This window comes from Salvia splendens, chromosome 2, assembly GCF_004379255.2.
Source record: "Salvia splendens isolate huo1 chromosome 2, SspV2, whole genome shotgun sequence".
Classification (NCBI taxonomy): domain Eukaryota; kingdom Viridiplantae; phylum Streptophyta; class Magnoliopsida; order Lamiales; family Lamiaceae; genus Salvia; species Salvia splendens.
This window is the reverse complement of record NC_056033.1, coordinates 35,585,590-35,602,090: the sequence shown is the minus strand read 5'-3', so window position 1 is coordinate 35,602,090 and position 16,501 is coordinate 35,585,590. Positions and strand designations below refer to the sequence as shown.

Sequence of the window (16,501 nt, the reverse complement as noted above, 5' to 3'; positions counted from 1 at the left end):
TAGAATTTGGCCTTGATGATGCTGCCTATGGGGAGTCTCGAGAGAATATCTATGGTGATTTCTCAGTGGGATATTTGCGAACAAATCCATACCGTCTACTACTGACATCTTGAACCGAGACAAGTATGCAATGCAGCCCTCGTTTACAAGGACTGGTAGTATATATAATGAGGGAAAATATATCTTTTCTTGTCCTATAATTCTTCCTATTCTGAATCGAAAACGGTTTACATAAATATTTCATACTTGTGTAATAATCCTTGACTGCTATCTTAAAGTGTATTACTTGTAGGTATAGATATCTATAGAATTTATTATTAGTCAATCTTAGCCCAAAATATGGTAGGCCAATTAAAATTTGTAATAGATTGATATCTGGCCCAGCCAGCGATCCAACCATCTCAACCACAACCCATTCCCAAGAATATAAATACACGATTGGAAATTCTAGTTTGTTTGACACGAGTTTTAAATATAAATATAGATAAAAATGTTAGTTAATTGATCTATTTATTATTTATAGTAAAGTGGATTATTAATCTTACATGTGGACGCATCAAAATAGCATACTAGGACTTCTAAATTTCTAATGGCAGACAAGGAGACGAGTACAAAAATATAAAAATTAAAAAGTCAAAGAGAAAAAAAAATTGATCCTATTATGGTCTATCCCATAACTTTTAGAAATAACAAATTAAATGTGACATGAACAACGAGAATGCGATTTCAACCATATATTTTTTTTTTGTAGGAAACATGATTGAGCAATTTGAACATGATTTGAACCATATTAGATCATTACTTTAACAATCGCTAAGATGAAGGAAGGAACACAATTTCATCCATTATTTTTTTGGAAAAAAACGTAAATCTGGAGTGGGACGACATCGTTTAATTATTTATTCCATGTCATACTTTCAGCGCGTTTATGTAAAAGTTTACAAAATTGTCAAAATTATGATTTAATTGGCAATTTTTGAAAGTTATGGAATAGGCGAGAATTTGCTCACACTTGATTTTTTTTAATATTTGCCCAAAGAAAATTAAAAACGAATACATTAAAATACAAATTAAAGGAGTTGAATGAGTTAAACTCCTGATTAGTTCTTCCATGTGGTCTAACTCCGAACTCGACCTTTCATACATAAATTGAAATCCACACGATCAACAATCATTCCCGCATTGCTACCGTTCGGATTTTCGATATTCAGTAATAGTATTTGTTTGATTTAGGAATTTGGATCGGCGATGGCGGAACAGGAGGAGATATCGGATCCTAGAACTGAGTCGTTCACTGATAAAATCTCCGATAGGGTTCACGGCGACGGCGACGTCCACACGAGTTCTTCTTCATCGTCATCTGACTCGGACCACGATGATGACAACATAGCATCGGAATCTTCCGCCAAGGAGAATCATGAGTTCCGCCGCGAAAAGCCGGTCCACGAGGTTTTTGGTGGTGGCATGTGTACGTATCACGCGCTCACTAGTTCACCCCTCTATCTGCTTTGCCTTTTCCTATTGTAGATTATTTCCTGTGATTTTTTTTAATTTTTTGTATGTTTTCGCTGATTGTTTTTTATGTGCATATGGTGAGTTATGCTGAGATTTTATATGCGTAGGTGTTGTTGTTGATTATGAGAGTTCGCAATTATCTTTTAGAGTTTGATGCAATGTTAAGGTGTATTTGCAATCAGGCTTCAAAAATTTGCTAGGTTTTATTTGGTCAATTTGAGATCGATGTTGCATTTCTGTGATTTGCCTTTCACCATGGCTGTTAATGATTTACTTCTGGTGCAAAGTAGAGATTAGATTGATTTAGAAAATTACTTTCTGATAATTGTGTAGATTTTAGTTTAGGTTCATCGTTATGCTTTCGAGTTATTTTTTGACCTTTCATGGTGTATACAATTTTGATTAGTGTTTTTATAAAACCTAACAAATTTATGGTGATTTATTTTGTAGCTGCTGATGTGTTCTTGTGGAGGAACAAGAACATATCAGCCTTGCTGCTTGGTGTAGCAACAGCAGTCTGGGTGTTTTTCGAGTTCCTTGAGTACCATTTACTCACTCTGGTCTGTCACATTGGAATCCTCGTGCTGTCTCTTTCGTTCTTATGGTCTAATGCATCAGTTTTCATCAACAAGTGAGCTCATGAAACAGTCTTGCTGTTAGTTCTTACTCTGAAAATGCCGTGCTCAGTTACATGGATTTATCTCTTATGTGTCTGCAGGTTGTCTCCCCATATTCCAGAAGTTCGCCTCCCCCAGGAACCGTTTGTGGAGATTGCCTCAGGTCTCGTTTCTGAGATCAATCATGTATTCGCAGAGTTGAGAGAAATCTCATCTGGCAGGCATCTTAAGAAATTCCTAACGGTAATATTAATTGGATACTGGACCTCTCTCTTTGTGCATCTCCAAGTCCTAGAGTGAAATAACTTTCTCATGGTTTTACATTTACCCCTGTGCTGGTGATCGAACCTTGGTCCCTTAGGAATTATCTTCCCCGGCATGGGCGCTAATCTTTAGTCTTGATCATATATCATTTGCTATGTATAAGTAAATTATAATGAAATTAGTGTAGAAACTTAATTGCAAACTTGTGATGATGAATCTTGCCATTAAATTTCAGATTTTAATTTAGTTAGCCTTTAAAGGATCATTGTTTGTGCCTCAAAATTTGTAATTGTGTTCTTTCTGGTTTCCACACTGCTGCATTTCTTCCCCCCCTGTTTACTTAGTTGAGTCTGTGGCCTTAATTCATTATCAGGTTGTATTTGGTCTTTGGTTTTTCTCGATTGTTGGCAGCTGCTGCAGCTTCTTGACATTGTCTTACATAAGTAAGAACTCTTTCACCTTTATTTACCTAAAAATAAACAGGCTGTATTGATTCGTCCATCCTGACTTTCCTTGTCATCTCTTATTTTTCATAGTATTTGTTTCGTTGCACACTCTGCCTGTTTTGTACGAGAAGTACGCTGATAGGGTTGATCCATATAGACAGAAAGCGATGTACGGGATCCGAAAGCCATATGCTGTGTTCAACCACAAAATCTTGAGCAAGATACCCAAGATAGCACTAGCCAAGAAACGAGCTTAGGGAGATTCATGACATAGTAACATGGTGAAATTAGAGCATATGGTTTTTGCTTTTCCTTATGGCTTCCAGTCTCAATTTGCATTCTTCAAAAGTTGAGGTTCGTTTGAACCAAAATTGTTGAATTTTGTGTACAACGTTACAAGTATTTAAGTTAATGTTTCTTTCGTTAATGGATTTGTCATTGAGATGACAAAATGCTACTATTAGTGTAAAAATTCATGAGTAGAACCTTGGAATCCAATAAATGAGCTGTTACATGGAATAAAAAAGGGTTGCAGAGTGAACAATGATGTGTTATGTTTCTGTATAGCGCTTATATACAATTCACGCAAATTGTAATATTCTTTAGCAAATCTATCTAAATATGTGCCATCTCGTCTACAAAAAGTTTCAAGTGTGTGTAGCTTTCTTCATACAGGGATTATTAAAATGCACGTACATACACGCTCCCAAGGGATGCTGCTTCTCTTTGTTTTCACAAAGTTAGACAAAGAATTGAAAGAACATTTAGGCATATCACGGCTGGAAAATTTTAGGCTGGTGGAAAATTTTGGGTATTTACAGTCGAACTTACATTAATAATCAGTATCTCGGTGGTAATCTCGAACCTTGCAAACTGTTTTCTGATGAAGTGAGAGGAACTGTTGAAAATTCCGAATCTGAAAGTTCCCGTCCCAAGTTGCTGTGAGATAATGTGGGAACTTGGTTTGGGTTGGGATACGGGGGTGTGGTTCCTGTAGAGTTTTGATCTTGATTTGAATTATTGGCAGACTCCCTCTTTTCCCTTTCCGTCTCCGTGAGAAGAAAGTCCACCCACAAATCTGCAAATGACTGGAAGAGAGATTTTTCCAGCAATATTTTACAAAAAAACTATTACTCATCAGAGATTGACAACATCAGAAAACTATGTTCGCATATCAACTAGGTACATAAGGGGGAGAGTGTAAACGCAGAGGATAAGAAAAAATACCTGGTTATCAGATGTCATAGCTGAATGAGGTTCAGGGGCACCGCCGCCAAGGATGCCCCCAACAAGCCGACCTGGAAGGCCAAATACACCCCGAACTACACTTTTGCCAGGCCTTTGCTGAGCAACACCGATTCTTTGTTTTTCTTCATCAGAAAATCCCAGCATGCGACACATTAGATCAAGAACCTGGAGAAGATCAATCAAATATAAATCAAGATTTGTTTGACAGCAGTTTGTTTCTGTCTTAGCATGAAATACACCTCAATAAATAGGGGGACAAACTAGGAATTTTAAAGCTATCATTGGGACAACTTTACTCTCTCACAGTGAGCCCCACTTAATATTTTGGAAAGGCAGGAGTTTATGAAGCAGACGCACCTCTTTACTGTGGTTTCTCTGGAAGTATGTCACAAGTAATTTGATTACAATGCGCCTGCAGATGACACCATCAGTTGTAACAGTATATTATTACCACTCTTAAAAGCTAGTGCTCCAGTAATAGAGCAAAAATCTAGTATTGAGCATCCTCTGGGAATGAGAGTTTCACCTGTCAACAAGAAAATCGGAGTCCACAGACATCCTATTTAATCTTGTCATGCTTTGCTCAAGAGCTCTGCGGAGTTTTTCATTATCTTCCTCAAGCTTCCTAACTCTGTTCTTTCCTTCAGCAATCACAATATCAGCTTGTGAAAGCTTTCCCAAAAGTTCCTCCCCCTCCCTCTTTGATGCTTCTGCTAGTTGGTTTGCTTCCTGGAATCATATCAACGGAAGACTTAAGAATTTACAAGGGCGGCCTGAATTATAAATCCAGAAAAGACTAGTGCATAAACATTTATAACTCAAAGAAAATGAGTTTCAAACACAAATGTTAATACTATTACAACAAAGCTAAGAAACTAAACCTTTAACTGCATGATAAGTCTAGCTGATTCCTCTTTTGTGACTGACAACTCTTCGCCAAGACGCTCCTGGAAAACAGATATCCATAAAATAAGAATCATGTATGATGTTCCCCTTACTCATAGGTGATGTTCGGTTTGGTAGATAAAATAGTACCAAGATATAATCTAGGATTAAGTTGTGAGATTATTTTAGTTGGAGGGGGTTGGCTTTGACTAATTATCACATGATTATCCATCTAGGATTGAGTTATGGGATTCAATCTAATGAACCGAACACACTACATATTTAATCTCGAGATACAATCTTGCAAACCGAACAGCCCCATATTCTATCACCAATGAGAAAGAGCTTACCTTAGCCTCAATTTCAGCATAATATTGCCCAAGAGCAGTTTGCAGATTTAGAACTTCCACATTCTTGGCATCTATTGTGTTGTAACAGTTAGTCAATTTTCTATTAAGATCGTCTATAACTTCTTTGGCCTTGATAAGTTCACTATTGTTGGACAGTTTTACTTCTTGTCTAGAGATTGCTTGTTTCAGAGCATTCTCCAAACGTGAAATCTGAAGCCTTTGTTTTTCATTGATTCCTCGCAGTTCCTCAATAATCTTACTGTCCTCATCCATTTTCTCTGATTCCTCGGATTCCTGCAAGTGGGTGAAGTCAGAGAGATTGTAGCAGACATTTTTTATAACAAAACAACAATTTCATGAGTGGTACTAATGATCATTATTTATAATGGTCAGCCTATAGAGAATTTGAAGATGGGAAAAACCTTTTCCAACAAATGTTGCTTGAGACGAGTCAATTCGTGCAAGGCTTTGTCCTTTTGCATCCGTGCTTCCTTAAGGTCATTTTCTAATTTATGCAAATACTTCTGCATTTTCTCATTCTCCAGCAATCCCTGCAGAGACTTTATTGGTTAGACTAAGGCATTGTAACTTGTACAGTTTAAAAATTACATGGATATCCATGTAAAGCCATATTGCATGAATATTCAACTAATCAACATGCATGAGTAAACTGCAACGTGTGGGATTAATGTTCATAAGTAAGTGTTATTTGGATGAAAGATAACTGAGCATGGGAGTAATGAATCAATATACGAAAAAGGGATGTTCATCGGACAATACAATGCTGTATACCTCATTCATGCTATTTGAATGTTTATTTGAAAGATGCAGGCCATCAGGTTTCTCTTCGCGAACTGGAGAAGAACGAATTGCATTTAACGCAGCCTCACACTCTGCTTTTTCTTTCTACCATGAAAAATTGGTAAGGTTCAATGTCTGTGTGAAAATGCTTGTGAATGTGTACACAACCACACATATATAACTATACTAAACAAAACCCACACACAAGGACAATTGAAAACACACATGAAGCATGCAAAACAATTACTGGAAAGAATAATTGGAAAACCGTAGGAAGATATAGACCTTAATATTTCTGTTATCTTCCTCCAAAGAAGCAATAATGTTTTTCAACTTCTCTACACTGTTGTTTGGTTCTCTTCTCTGCAAGTCCATTTGTAACCTTCCTATCTCTGATATCTTCTGATTTAACTCGTCTTGTGTTCTGTTTATCTCTCTCGACATCTGAAATATATAAAGGAAAAAAGTAGAAATGGGTAAGATTACGATCTACAGGGCCGAAACAAGATAACCACAAAAGATTCCTAATGGAAATTTTCTAATTACAGTGGAGTAAAATAGGTTATTACCTATACCATAATATCCAAAATCTAAAATACATCTAAGAATTTTGAAAATGTCAATAACTTTCATTAACAGTAATACATGATTAAGAGGTTCCAATTTTCAGTACATATCAAACCACACACCAAAAAAAAAACAATAATCAAACAGTACTTCTTGATAAAATCAAAAACAATATTTTACATAATATTTTGAATAGCATTCAAATAACTTCGAATATATTAACTTTGTCAACTATTTTAAGTGATACCCGGTGGCCAGCAGCACCACAATAGCAAAAAGGGTAACTATAAACACTCACTTTATCTTTTTCATCTTTTAACGAGCTCAAGTCCTGCTGAAACGATCCATTCAACTTTTGCTCCTCTAGAAATAGAATAAATAACTCAATCAAATATTCAATGGTGCATTGCTCCAAAACAAGATCCTCCAGTAGTAGATCTGTACCTTGTAACCTCAGCTGGACGCTGGCCAGCTTGCCACGTTCTTTATTGAGTTCCATCATCATTTGTTTCATTTGAGATTCATGAGTTGCTTGCATCGCGGTCAAGGATCTAATTTTGTCTTCCATTGCATCTGAGAGTTCCTACAAGGAAATAGAAAAGCTTTCACTCGCTGCATTGATTTAGTGAAGAGCAACACATTAGAATTCAAAACTTCTAGACACAACAAGAGACTAGATTGCCACTAATTCCTAACATTGAGTACGAAACTGGGAGTTATGAAGCAAACAAATGCCAAGCATCAGAGAAAGGAAAGTAGCCTCCTTAACTGGGGAAAAAGAATGGTTCTCCTACCCTTGAATTGGATGAAGTTGTCCCATTGTTTAATCCATCATGCTTTGCCACAATACCATTACCACGACTTTTTGTTGCAGCTTTACCAAACCGATTAGGGGAAATATCACCATTACCCTGAGATGTTAAAGTAGAAAATCAAATAACAAACAACATTCAAGTAAAAACTGCTCTCAAAGAAGTTTGATGGAAATTTACACAATCTAAGCTGTCATCACATGGTCTTTCTTCTCACAGCTCAACTCCTATAGCTAACTACTCCCTCCGTCCCACTTAAGATGATACAGTTTCCTTTTTTAGTTTGTCCCAAACAAGATGACACATTTCTATTTTTGAAAACTTTCTCTCTTCAATCAATACACCCAACCACTTTTTCTATTCCCAAATAAATATTCAACTCTCTTTCTCTCTCCATTTAATACTTACACTCACATTTTCTCACTCCAATTAAACACATTAACCAACAACTCCTAAAATCCCGTGCCGACTAAGAAATGTGTCATCTTAGCCGGGACGGAGGGTATAGTATATATACACAAGGTAGGCAGTGTTTTTAGTATCCAGAACAGCTTTCAGAATGCCTAATATCATATCAGCATTGGTTTTTATCTCCACGAGTAAAGGATATGTTTCTAGACAGAAGCCGGATCCAGACTTATTCAAATGAGCCAATGAGATAATAAATAATAACTGAACAAAAAAGACATAAAAGAACAGCCACGTCCGATTGGATCCAGATATTATGCTAAAATTCATAAACTGAAATATGATCAGCTTCAAGTAGTCTCCTCACCTTAAGAACAGTTCTAGGTGTACCATTTGTACTAAGGAGATTCTGTTTAAGTGAGCCATTTTCTTCAGCCAATCTCAAAATCTGATCCTGCCAAGAACAAAATCAAGAATGCATAAGAGGCAATCAAACTTGAAAGCCCTGGACATAGCGACAAAAGAATCCAACCACTCGTGACATACCTTGACTTATTTTATATGAGTTCATTTGCGAGAAAGCGACAAGAAGTCTACTGAATTTTCTAATTTCAGGATGTATGTGATAATAACAAGATCGATAGCAGGCTAAAACTGGCAACAACTCACTTTTACTATGACGTTCAATAAAACTATAATTGATCCATCAATAACCATCAAAAATTTGATGGCAATAGCACATAAAATCAAGCCCCGTTGTATAGAACTCTAAATATCTCTCAACAATACTTTCTATAGAGAAACAAATTTGAAGATAATTTGATAGCAGAAGATGACTATACCTCTTTTTCCTTTAATAAAGCTGCATAATTAACTGATAGAGCCTTTATTTCAGACTCAGATTCCTGAAGCTTCTTAATTTTTGTTTTGTACAGCTCGATCTGATAAAATAACGGACGCTTATTAGGACTAGCATTTGTTCAGAACAAAGAAGCAGAATAGGAAAAAAAAGTCCAAGGTGCCCAAATAAATGACTTGTATCATTTGATCAAGACCAATGAGAACACTCCTTGCATCTTTCAGGACAACATAGATATGTTCAGATAAATATAAATTACTCATTCCACAAACTGACTACGTTAGAACAACATTGCTGCCTTCACCATAAGTAAATGCATTTTTTATTCAATTAACAAAAACATCCCGTTAAAGCCGGTATACTAAGCGCATGCATCAGTAACTTCAGGTGATAGAGAAACATCCTTATAGATGAAATTTAGAAGTAGATACACATTAACCATCCCCGTTCAAACACACACACACACACACACACGAAAGCATCCAAAGTGAGATCAAACTAATGAATCGGAGATACCTCGTGATTAGACGGGGAATCGAATCCATTGACGATCGGTGAATGAGTCGGTGCACTGGAAATGTGCGAAACTCTCCGCTCCGAACCTGAACTGGCCTTGTCGGAATGATCGGCCCGCGGAGGAGTGTACATAGAAAGCTCTTCATCGTCGTCGTCATCGTGGACATCCAGTGCGATTTTACTCAAACTTTCCTTCAAATTCGCCACCGAGCTCCACATCGGCATCGAGATTTACGCGCCAAAATCTCGATTTCCCTCTTTCCCCTTCACCTAGATTTGGAATTTGGCAAAATTTGAGGATAAAATTCTTAGGGGGGAATTTGACAAGATTGAATTGAATTTTCGATTTGATTAAGGGGTTTTGAGGCACGCTGGTAGATCTGAGAGAGCGGAAATAAATAAATAAATAAAAAGTTTTATCTGACCTGGAATTTACACATCTCTGTATTCGTCGGGTGATGTAATAAAAATACTAAGCGGGCCATATTCTTTGCTGGGTTCATTTCTAGAGTGGGCTTCCAATAAGGCCCGCTAAACAAGATCCAAGTTGACATGCCAAAGAAGTTCCAAATTGGCCACTAAATCGTTATTGTTGTTTTGTCAACCGTCGTTTTATCCACATATTTAATATCAAGTGTCACATTATTTTCTACTACTATAACACCCGAGCTATACACGGGACATAAGAGTTTCAAATAATGAATATAAAAAATAATAAATATATAAAAAATAAGAATTGAAAGAAATATGGAGATTTAAAAAAACAGAAATGTACTTATCTTGTCTCACTCAAAATGAAGAATTTACTACTCCCCAGTGAATGAAACATTTATGCAATTTTAATTTATAATCTAAGTGAAGTAAAAACAATAAAATTAATGACAAAAATAAGATGTGTGTCTAATGATCAAAGAGTATGAATTAATTAGAATAAGATATACAAATAAAGAAAATATGTGTGAGTAGAGATGTTTATTGAAAGTGCTATGCAAGTCATTAATCCAAATAAAAGGTAAATTAATATATAAATTTAATAGCTTAATTTATAAAAAATTAATTTGAAAAAAATATATGGAATATTAAACATATCCACATTAAATATATGAATAATTTAAATCATATAAATTTAAAACTTCTTTGACAAGTCAAGTTAGAAAATTTGTATTATCCAATAATCACATTTTAGTTGACTGTTTATTTCTTTTTTTTAATTTTAGACCATAGCATAACTTGATATACATTTCCAAAGACTAAATGATTTTTTTATATTGGAAAGAATAAATTTCTTACTTCCCGCCACATATACATATAAAAAGTAAATTACTACTATCACTTAAAATAACGATAATATTTTATGCATCTTGTTTGTTTTGAATAATGTGAGAATTTACACTACTCTTTATATTAAAAAGTATTGCAATAAATGATTAAATCTCAATTTAAACCTAAATAAATGGAAGACAAACTAAACTCTCTAGCACAATTCCAATTTAACTCAAATAAAGGCTAATTAATATATAAATTTAATAACTTAATTATAAAAAAAATTTAACGGTAGTGCACTATTTAAATGTGTTTTAACACTTCTTCAAGAAGTTAGCATTTTATTGGGCTATTATTTGTCCAATTGTTTTTGCCTTAAAAAATTATTCTTGAATAGAAGACATCTCATCTTTCCATTTTCCCTCCAAAAAGGTATTAAGGACTTTTCATCAAACTTGCACTTTAGATTAGTATAGATTTCACCAAAAAATAGACAGATAATTGCAAAACAATTAACATTCATAATTTAATTTTCATACGGATGAATAATTGCAAAATGAATTAAACGGTCAACAGTTTAAATCTGATTTTAACTGATTAAAGCTTTAAATATGATTTTTAACTCGGTAAGAATCATCATTCCAATTCACCCTCAAATTCTCCATCCCGTCGCCGACCCCTCACCAATGCGGTTCCGTCGACGCCGCCAGACACACCCCTGCGGATTCCAGCCGGCGATTGTACCCAGGCTACATCGTACCCCCAATTCGAAGAAATCCCCAAATTGATAGATCCTCAATTTCAGAAACACAATTGTCGTCGGTCTCCTTCGATCCTCACTCCATAACTTGCCATTGTCGTTCCGTCACCACCTCGACGGCTCCTCAAACCGGATATCACCGTCGTTGTTGTCTCCTCGGTCTGGAATCGCTGACGTCGCGCACACCAGCCGCCGCGTCGCAGGGTTGTCACGCCGTCCGTGGAATGTCTCTCCCACCGCTGCTCGTCGTCATTCGGCAGCCTATAGTCACCACTCAACAGCCCGAAACAACCCCGAACAGCTCCGAAACCAACCTGAACAGCCCCGAAACGAAATCACAACCCTCGATTTCAAACGGAACAGTCCTGATTCGCCGTTAACAGCTTTAATCGGTCAAAATCGGGTTAAAACTGTTGACCATGTAAAAATTGACAGAACTGTTACTGTAGAACCAATTGTGATCTGAGTTGAAACGTTTGGATGCAAAAAATCAAAAGATAAAGTATAAGGCCAAAATCGTAAAATTTGCATATGTTCAGGACTAGTTTTGGCCTTTGCTCTTTTATTTAATTAATTTATTCTTAAAAATAAGCAATTATAAATTTATTACTAATATATAACTATAAGTCTCCAAATTAAAAATGAAATTTAAATTTCCAAAACACATAAAATGTTCAATCTAAAAAGACTCCATGATTATACAACAAGTTATGTACAATTAAACCATTTAGTTAATAAATCAACCATCTCAAATCAAAATTGGTCAACTATCATAAAAAACAAACAGACTGACATTGGTGAATCTAGGTCATTGTATGATTATTATTTGTTGGAGAACTATCTTTTATAGTATTGTATTTATAGAAGTACCTTTCGTTTCTAGTTTAACCATCCCATATTGAATTTCTATTGGTTGCCGTTTTATCCTTCCAATAAATTCGGTTGTATGAGTTGCATCAAACAAACTTAATAGGATTAAGAAGCATAGATTTTTAAATCAATTAGAAGTTTAATACTTGCAAATAATAAAAATGTAACAAGAAATAAAACAAAAGGTCAGGATGGCCGAGTGGTCTAAGGCGCCAGACTCAAGTTCTGGTCTTCGTGAGAGGGCGTGGGTTCAAATCCCACTTCTGACATTTATGTAATTTAGTATGTTTTGCTGTTTTATATACTACTATAATCTTATTTTCCCAGTCACAACAAACATTCTTCAACTATTTATTGTTCTTTCATAAATTATCTTAACTTTCCCAGTCACAAACAATCAACCAACTTCTTGAATGCTGACAACATCATTACACAAATATTGAAACAGGAGCCACAATTTCACCTGGCATGAAGATTTTCCATTATAAATCATCCGTTTGTTTGTTTGTTTGTGTTTGTGTTTGTGTTTGTTAGTGAGAGAGAAAGAGAGGGATGTTATTAGTTTTACTCAACTCTCTCATGCATCCTTTTCATATCATTGTTACAAAGCTTTCACTTCATTTTGAACACTCCTCATTTCTCTTTTGAATATAGGATGATAAAGCGTTGGACCTAACAATCAGCACTGCATAACGGCAAAAGCAGGACTTCCTCTTTTATGTATTGTCCTTTCAAGTAAAAAACAAGAGCTAAAAGCCGACTTCTCCGACATTTATGTAATTTAGTATGTTTTGCTGTTTTATATACTACTATAATCTTATTTTCCCAGTCACAACAAACATTCTTCAACTATTTATTGTTCTTTCATAAATTATCTTAACTTTCCCAGTCACAAACAATCAACCAACTTCTTGAATGCTGACAACATCATTACACAAATATTGAAACAGGAGCCACAATTTCACCTGGCATGAAGATTTTCCATTATAAATCATCCGTTTGTTTGTTTGTTTGTGTTTGTGTTTGTGTTTGTTAGTGAGAGAGAAAGAGAGGGATGTTATTAGTTTTACTCAACTCTCTCATGCATCCTTTTCATATCATTGTTACAAAGCTTTCACTTCATTTTGAACACTCCTCATTTCTCTTTTGAATATAGGATGATAAAGCGTTGGACCTAACAATCAGCACTGCATAACGGCAAAAGCAGGACTTCCTCTTTTATGTATTGTCCTTTCAAGTAAAAAACAAGAGCTAAAAGCCGACTTCTCCGACATTTATGTAATTTAGTATGTTTTGCTGTTTTATATACTACTATAATCTTATTTTCCCAGTCACAACAAACATTCTTCAACTATTTATTGTTCTTTCATAAATTATCTTAACTTTCCCAGTCACAAACAATCAACCAACTTCTTGAATGCTGACAACATCATTACACAAATATTGAAACAGGAGCCACAATTTCACCTGGCATGAAGATTTTCCATTATAAATCATCCGTTTGTTTGTTTGTTTGTGTTTGTGTTTGTGTTTGTTAGTGAGAGAGAAAGAGAGGGATGTTATTAGTTTTACTCAACTCTCTCATGCATCCTTTTCATATCATTGTTACAAAGCTTTCACTTCATTTTGAACACTCCTCATTTCTCTTTTGAATATAGGATGATAAAGCGTTGGACCTAACAATCAGCACTGCATAACGGCAAAAGCAGGACTTCCTCTTTTATGTATTGTCCTTTCAAGTAAAAAACAAGAGCTAAAAGCCGACTTCTCCGACATGCTTGATGCTATATATAGCGATGTTTCTAAGCCTTCTAGTCCTGCCAACAGACTTTGCTTTTCCAAATGATGAACTCTTAAAAACTTGCATTCTTGTCCTGATTTTGTCTGTTCATCTCTATTTACATAGTCTTCTATTATGTTTCCTTAACATATTTCCAATAATAATCATTCTTTACCACAATTTATTTGCCTTTAAAAATATAAAAACTGGTGACAACAATAGTAACTTACCAGAAGTCTATGACAAGTTGATGTCTTACATGGTTTCAACCAATTCACAAGCCTTGCCCTTTTCACATCATGTTCTTCTGGTGAATTCAAATGGGAGTAACGCCAAATACACGTGGTTGGTTAAGAGCTAAGACAAGAATAGGAGGATGTCTTAAGGGGCTGGTCCCCCACAATCTTGGGATGGTATTGAGATGTGTTTGAAACTTGAAGTTTTAGACGTTAGCGAATCAAGATTGCACTGTTTCACAAATGAAGGGAATGGTTATGCAAACACAGAAAAAAGTGCAGATAGAAACAAAAATATGTTGTTGTTTTATGGTCTATCATTAGCAGTATGTTGCCCCGATGGAGCCTCCATGTCCCCGGCTGTTCCCAAAAAAAAGTGTTAGGTTTCGGTTGCTTGTACAATTTGAGATCCTTTAGTTCATGGTCCATAAAATGTTCAAACTTGACAGGAATTAGGCATCACCCCTGTAAATTGTAATTGATCATAGCAGGTTAATGCAAATAGTGGGATTTTGTTGGCAATGAATCTTCTTGAGTAAATGTTTGGTGTTTTCTGATGATTGGTGAAGCTCATCATACACTGTTAAAATGGGCAGCATGTGTTTGTTTTTGTAATAATAGGAACAGAAGTATTTAAGACAAATCTTAATCTGGTAGAACTAATGCAATAGTATGTGATAATGTCTTTTACTGTAAGGATCAAATTCCAAATAGTTGTGGACCAAGCATCAATTTTGTTTTGAAACACCTCAGAAAATTAATAAACAATTTACCACAAAGGAACAAAAAAGGGAGAAATGGGATCATGTGAGGCCCCCTTTGTAACCTCATCCTAACAAAACCAAGCATCTTGCTAACAAGATGCCAAAGGTATCTTCTTCTGCAACAACGAACCCGTTTGAATTCTTCTCCGATGAATCATTCATCGCAACGAATAGATGAAGGCGAAAATAAACATAATATGCTCATCAAAGAAGTGCATACATGCTTGTTTTTTCCATGACAGATAACAGATAGTTATATATACAGTGTGGAGAAATTTTCATTTTACAACACAAGGATTGAAAGATTGCACAATGCCCTGAGTGGAATTCCAAAAATTGTCACACCCTTTTTTTTTCCTACTAAAGATAGAACACTAAATAATACACCATGAGGCTAAAGGAAAAGGGCTACATTTCTTGAGTTTGATTCCTGTTTTCTTCTCTGTGCTGATGACAATTCTCTCTACTTTTCTGAAATTTTTTAAAATATTCAAATCATTAGTCCTAGTTCAAGACTATAAGAACTTCTATACAAAAAAAACAAGAAAACTAAAAATCAGTTGGACTTAATAGCTCAACTACCTATTGATCTTTTACAGTAGAGAATTGCTTCGCGGATGGAGCTTTCATCACCGCACCAAGCACTACTAGCACGAGACGGGATCAATCTAGGCGAGGCTTGTGGGGAAGCGACCCAACTCCTCGCCTTCATGAGAGCAGAGTCATAGCTAGGCCTTGGTGATGCCTGCAGAGAATTAGTCCACCTCTCAACCTCACAAACCTTCCTCTCGAGATCATCGACTCTACTATTGTTCCTCGAGCTTTTGTACAACGGCCTAATGAATCCAAAACACTTGTGCAAGATCCTCTTTGATGTTCTCCTCCACTTCTCAACCAAACAAGACTGCTTCTTGCCTCCATGATCAAATTGACACGAGGGAAGAGGCGACGGAGGGACATAATCCGGAGTTTTTTCCAAGGCGTAGACCGGCATGAGCTGCCCATCTGCAAATATTTCATCAGCATGAACAAGGGAAGCATGGAATGTTGTCAAAGAAACATCAAAGTTGAAGTTTTGATCTTTTTCACATGGTTTTTGGGGTGTGGTGATCTCAGTTAGGACATCAAGAGAGTGTTGTTGTCTGTCTACTAACCAACTGTAAGAGAAACTCTCTGTTGCTAGTGGCTTGGAGTTTTCCATGGTGAAATGGGAACTTATTTACCAGGAGTTTTGGGAAGAGGAATGGAGAAAGTAGTGGTTTTTTAAACTATAATTTTTGAGTGGAAAAATGTGGGAATTCTTAATATTGGAAACTTTGCAACTATGGTACTGTATTTTATACTATGTGGGGAAATAATAGATTTTTCATCAACAACACATGGCTTGTCACAAATCAGTGTAACACTAGTTTGGTAAATTGCAATCTTGATTATCTAACATGTTTGAAGAATATGGAGTATCAATGTTTGAACATATTTTCTTGATTTCTCCCTCATCTATACCATATGTTGTTGCTTTTGAGAATAATTGTTTGGCACT

The 16,501-nt window shown here is 35.7% G+C and overlaps 3 protein-coding genes and 1 non-coding gene across 6 annotated transcripts; 2 read left to right on the top strand and 2 right to left on the bottom strand.

Moving 5' to 3' along the window:
- The first annotated feature begins 1,096 nt into the window (after positions 1 to 1,096).
- Positions 1,097 to 3,269, top strand: LOC121792427 (reticulon-like protein B5). Of its 2 annotated transcripts, none has more exons than XM_042190369.1 (5): positions 1,097 to 1,468; positions 1,966 to 2,146; positions 2,234 to 2,375; positions 2,770 to 2,839; positions 3,000 to 3,269. In XM_042190369.1, exons 1-5 carry the CDS (start codon positions 1,249 to 1,251, stop codon positions 3,056 to 3,058), a joined length of 672 nt encoding a protein of 223 aa, XP_042046303.1. In that variant the 5' UTR covers positions 1,097 to 1,248; the 3' UTR covers positions 3,059 to 3,269. The 2 variants fall into 2 exon arrangements, with proteins under 2 accessions (XP_042046303.1, XP_042046302.1); XM_042190368.1 differs by having other exon boundaries at positions 2,933 to 3,269.
- An 82-nt stretch (positions 3,270 to 3,351) lies between these two features.
- LOC121792425 (golgin candidate 4-like) lies at positions 3,352 to 9,682 on the bottom strand. 2 transcript variants are annotated; one of them, XM_042190367.1, is made up of 16 exons: positions 9,289 to 9,682; positions 8,756 to 8,854; positions 8,281 to 8,367; positions 7,488 to 7,604; positions 7,138 to 7,276; positions 6,992 to 7,056; positions 6,412 to 6,570; positions 6,118 to 6,231; positions 5,748 to 5,876; positions 5,326 to 5,619; positions 4,972 to 5,037; positions 4,617 to 4,819; positions 4,448 to 4,502; positions 4,070 to 4,255; positions 3,674 to 3,930; positions 3,352 to 3,566 (listed from the first exon to the last, which is right to left on the bottom strand). In XM_042190367.1, the coding sequence occupies exons 1-15, from the start codon at positions 9,511 to 9,513 to the stop codon at positions 3,682 to 3,684; spliced, it is 2,187 nt and encodes a 728-aa protein (XP_042046301.1). In that variant the 5' UTR covers positions 9,514 to 9,682; the 3' UTR covers positions 3,352 to 3,566; positions 3,674 to 3,681. The 2 variants fall into 2 exon arrangements, with proteins under 2 accessions (XP_042046301.1, XP_042046300.1); XM_042190366.1 differs by having other exon boundaries at positions 3,352 to 3,930; positions 9,289 to 9,681.
- Positions 9,683 to 12,366: 2,684 nt separating this feature from the next.
- TRNAL-CAA lies at positions 12,367 to 12,450 on the top strand. Its single transcript has one exon. It is a non-coding gene; the product is annotated as a tRNA-Leu (tRNA).
- A 2,709-nt stretch (positions 12,451 to 15,159) lies between these two features.
- Positions 15,160 to 16,291, bottom strand: LOC121768740 (probable membrane-associated kinase regulator 6). Its single transcript, XM_042165282.1, has 2 exons — positions 15,544 to 16,291; positions 15,160 to 15,432 (listed from the first exon to the last, which is right to left on the bottom strand). Exons 1-2 carry the CDS (start codon positions 16,160 to 16,162, stop codon positions 15,425 to 15,427), a joined length of 627 nt encoding a protein of 208 aa, XP_042021216.1. The 5' UTR covers positions 16,163 to 16,291; the 3' UTR covers positions 15,160 to 15,424.
- Between the last annotated feature and the right edge of the window lie 210 nt (positions 16,292 to 16,501).

What these genes read in the sequence shown, in the direction of transcription:
- LOC121792427 (XM_042190368.1), top strand. Translation starts at nt 1,249, where the DNA reads ATGGCGGAACAGGAGGAGATATCGGATCCTAGAACTGAGTCGTTCACT. An exon ending in GGTTTTTGGTGGTGGCATGT is followed by an intron (nt 1,469 to 1,965) that starts GTACGTATCACG and finishes TTTATTTTGTAG; the next exon opens with CTGCTGATGTGTTCTTGTGG. An exon ending in CTTGACATTGTCTTACATAA is followed by an intron (nt 2,840 to 2,932) that starts GTAAGAACTCTT and finishes TATTTTTCATAG; the next exon opens with TATTTGTTTCGTTGCACACT.
- LOC121792425 (XM_042190367.1), bottom strand. Translation starts at nt 9,513, where the DNA reads ATGCCGATGTGGAGCTCGGTGGCGAATTTGAAGGAAAGTTTGAGTAAA. An exon ending in CAACTTCATCCAATTCAAGG is followed by an intron (nt 7,277 to 7,487) that starts GTAGGAGAACCA and finishes ATTTCCTTGTAG; the next exon opens with GAACTCTCAGATGCAATGGA. An exon ending in AGCAACATTTGTTGGAAAAG is followed by an intron (nt 5,620 to 5,747) that starts GTTTTTCCCATC and finishes ACCCACTTGCAG; the next exon opens with GAATCCGAGGAATCAGAGAA.
- LOC121768740 (XM_042165282.1), bottom strand. Translation starts at nt 16,162, where the DNA reads ATGGAAAACTCCAAGCCACTAGCAACAGAGAGTTTCTCTTACAGTTGG.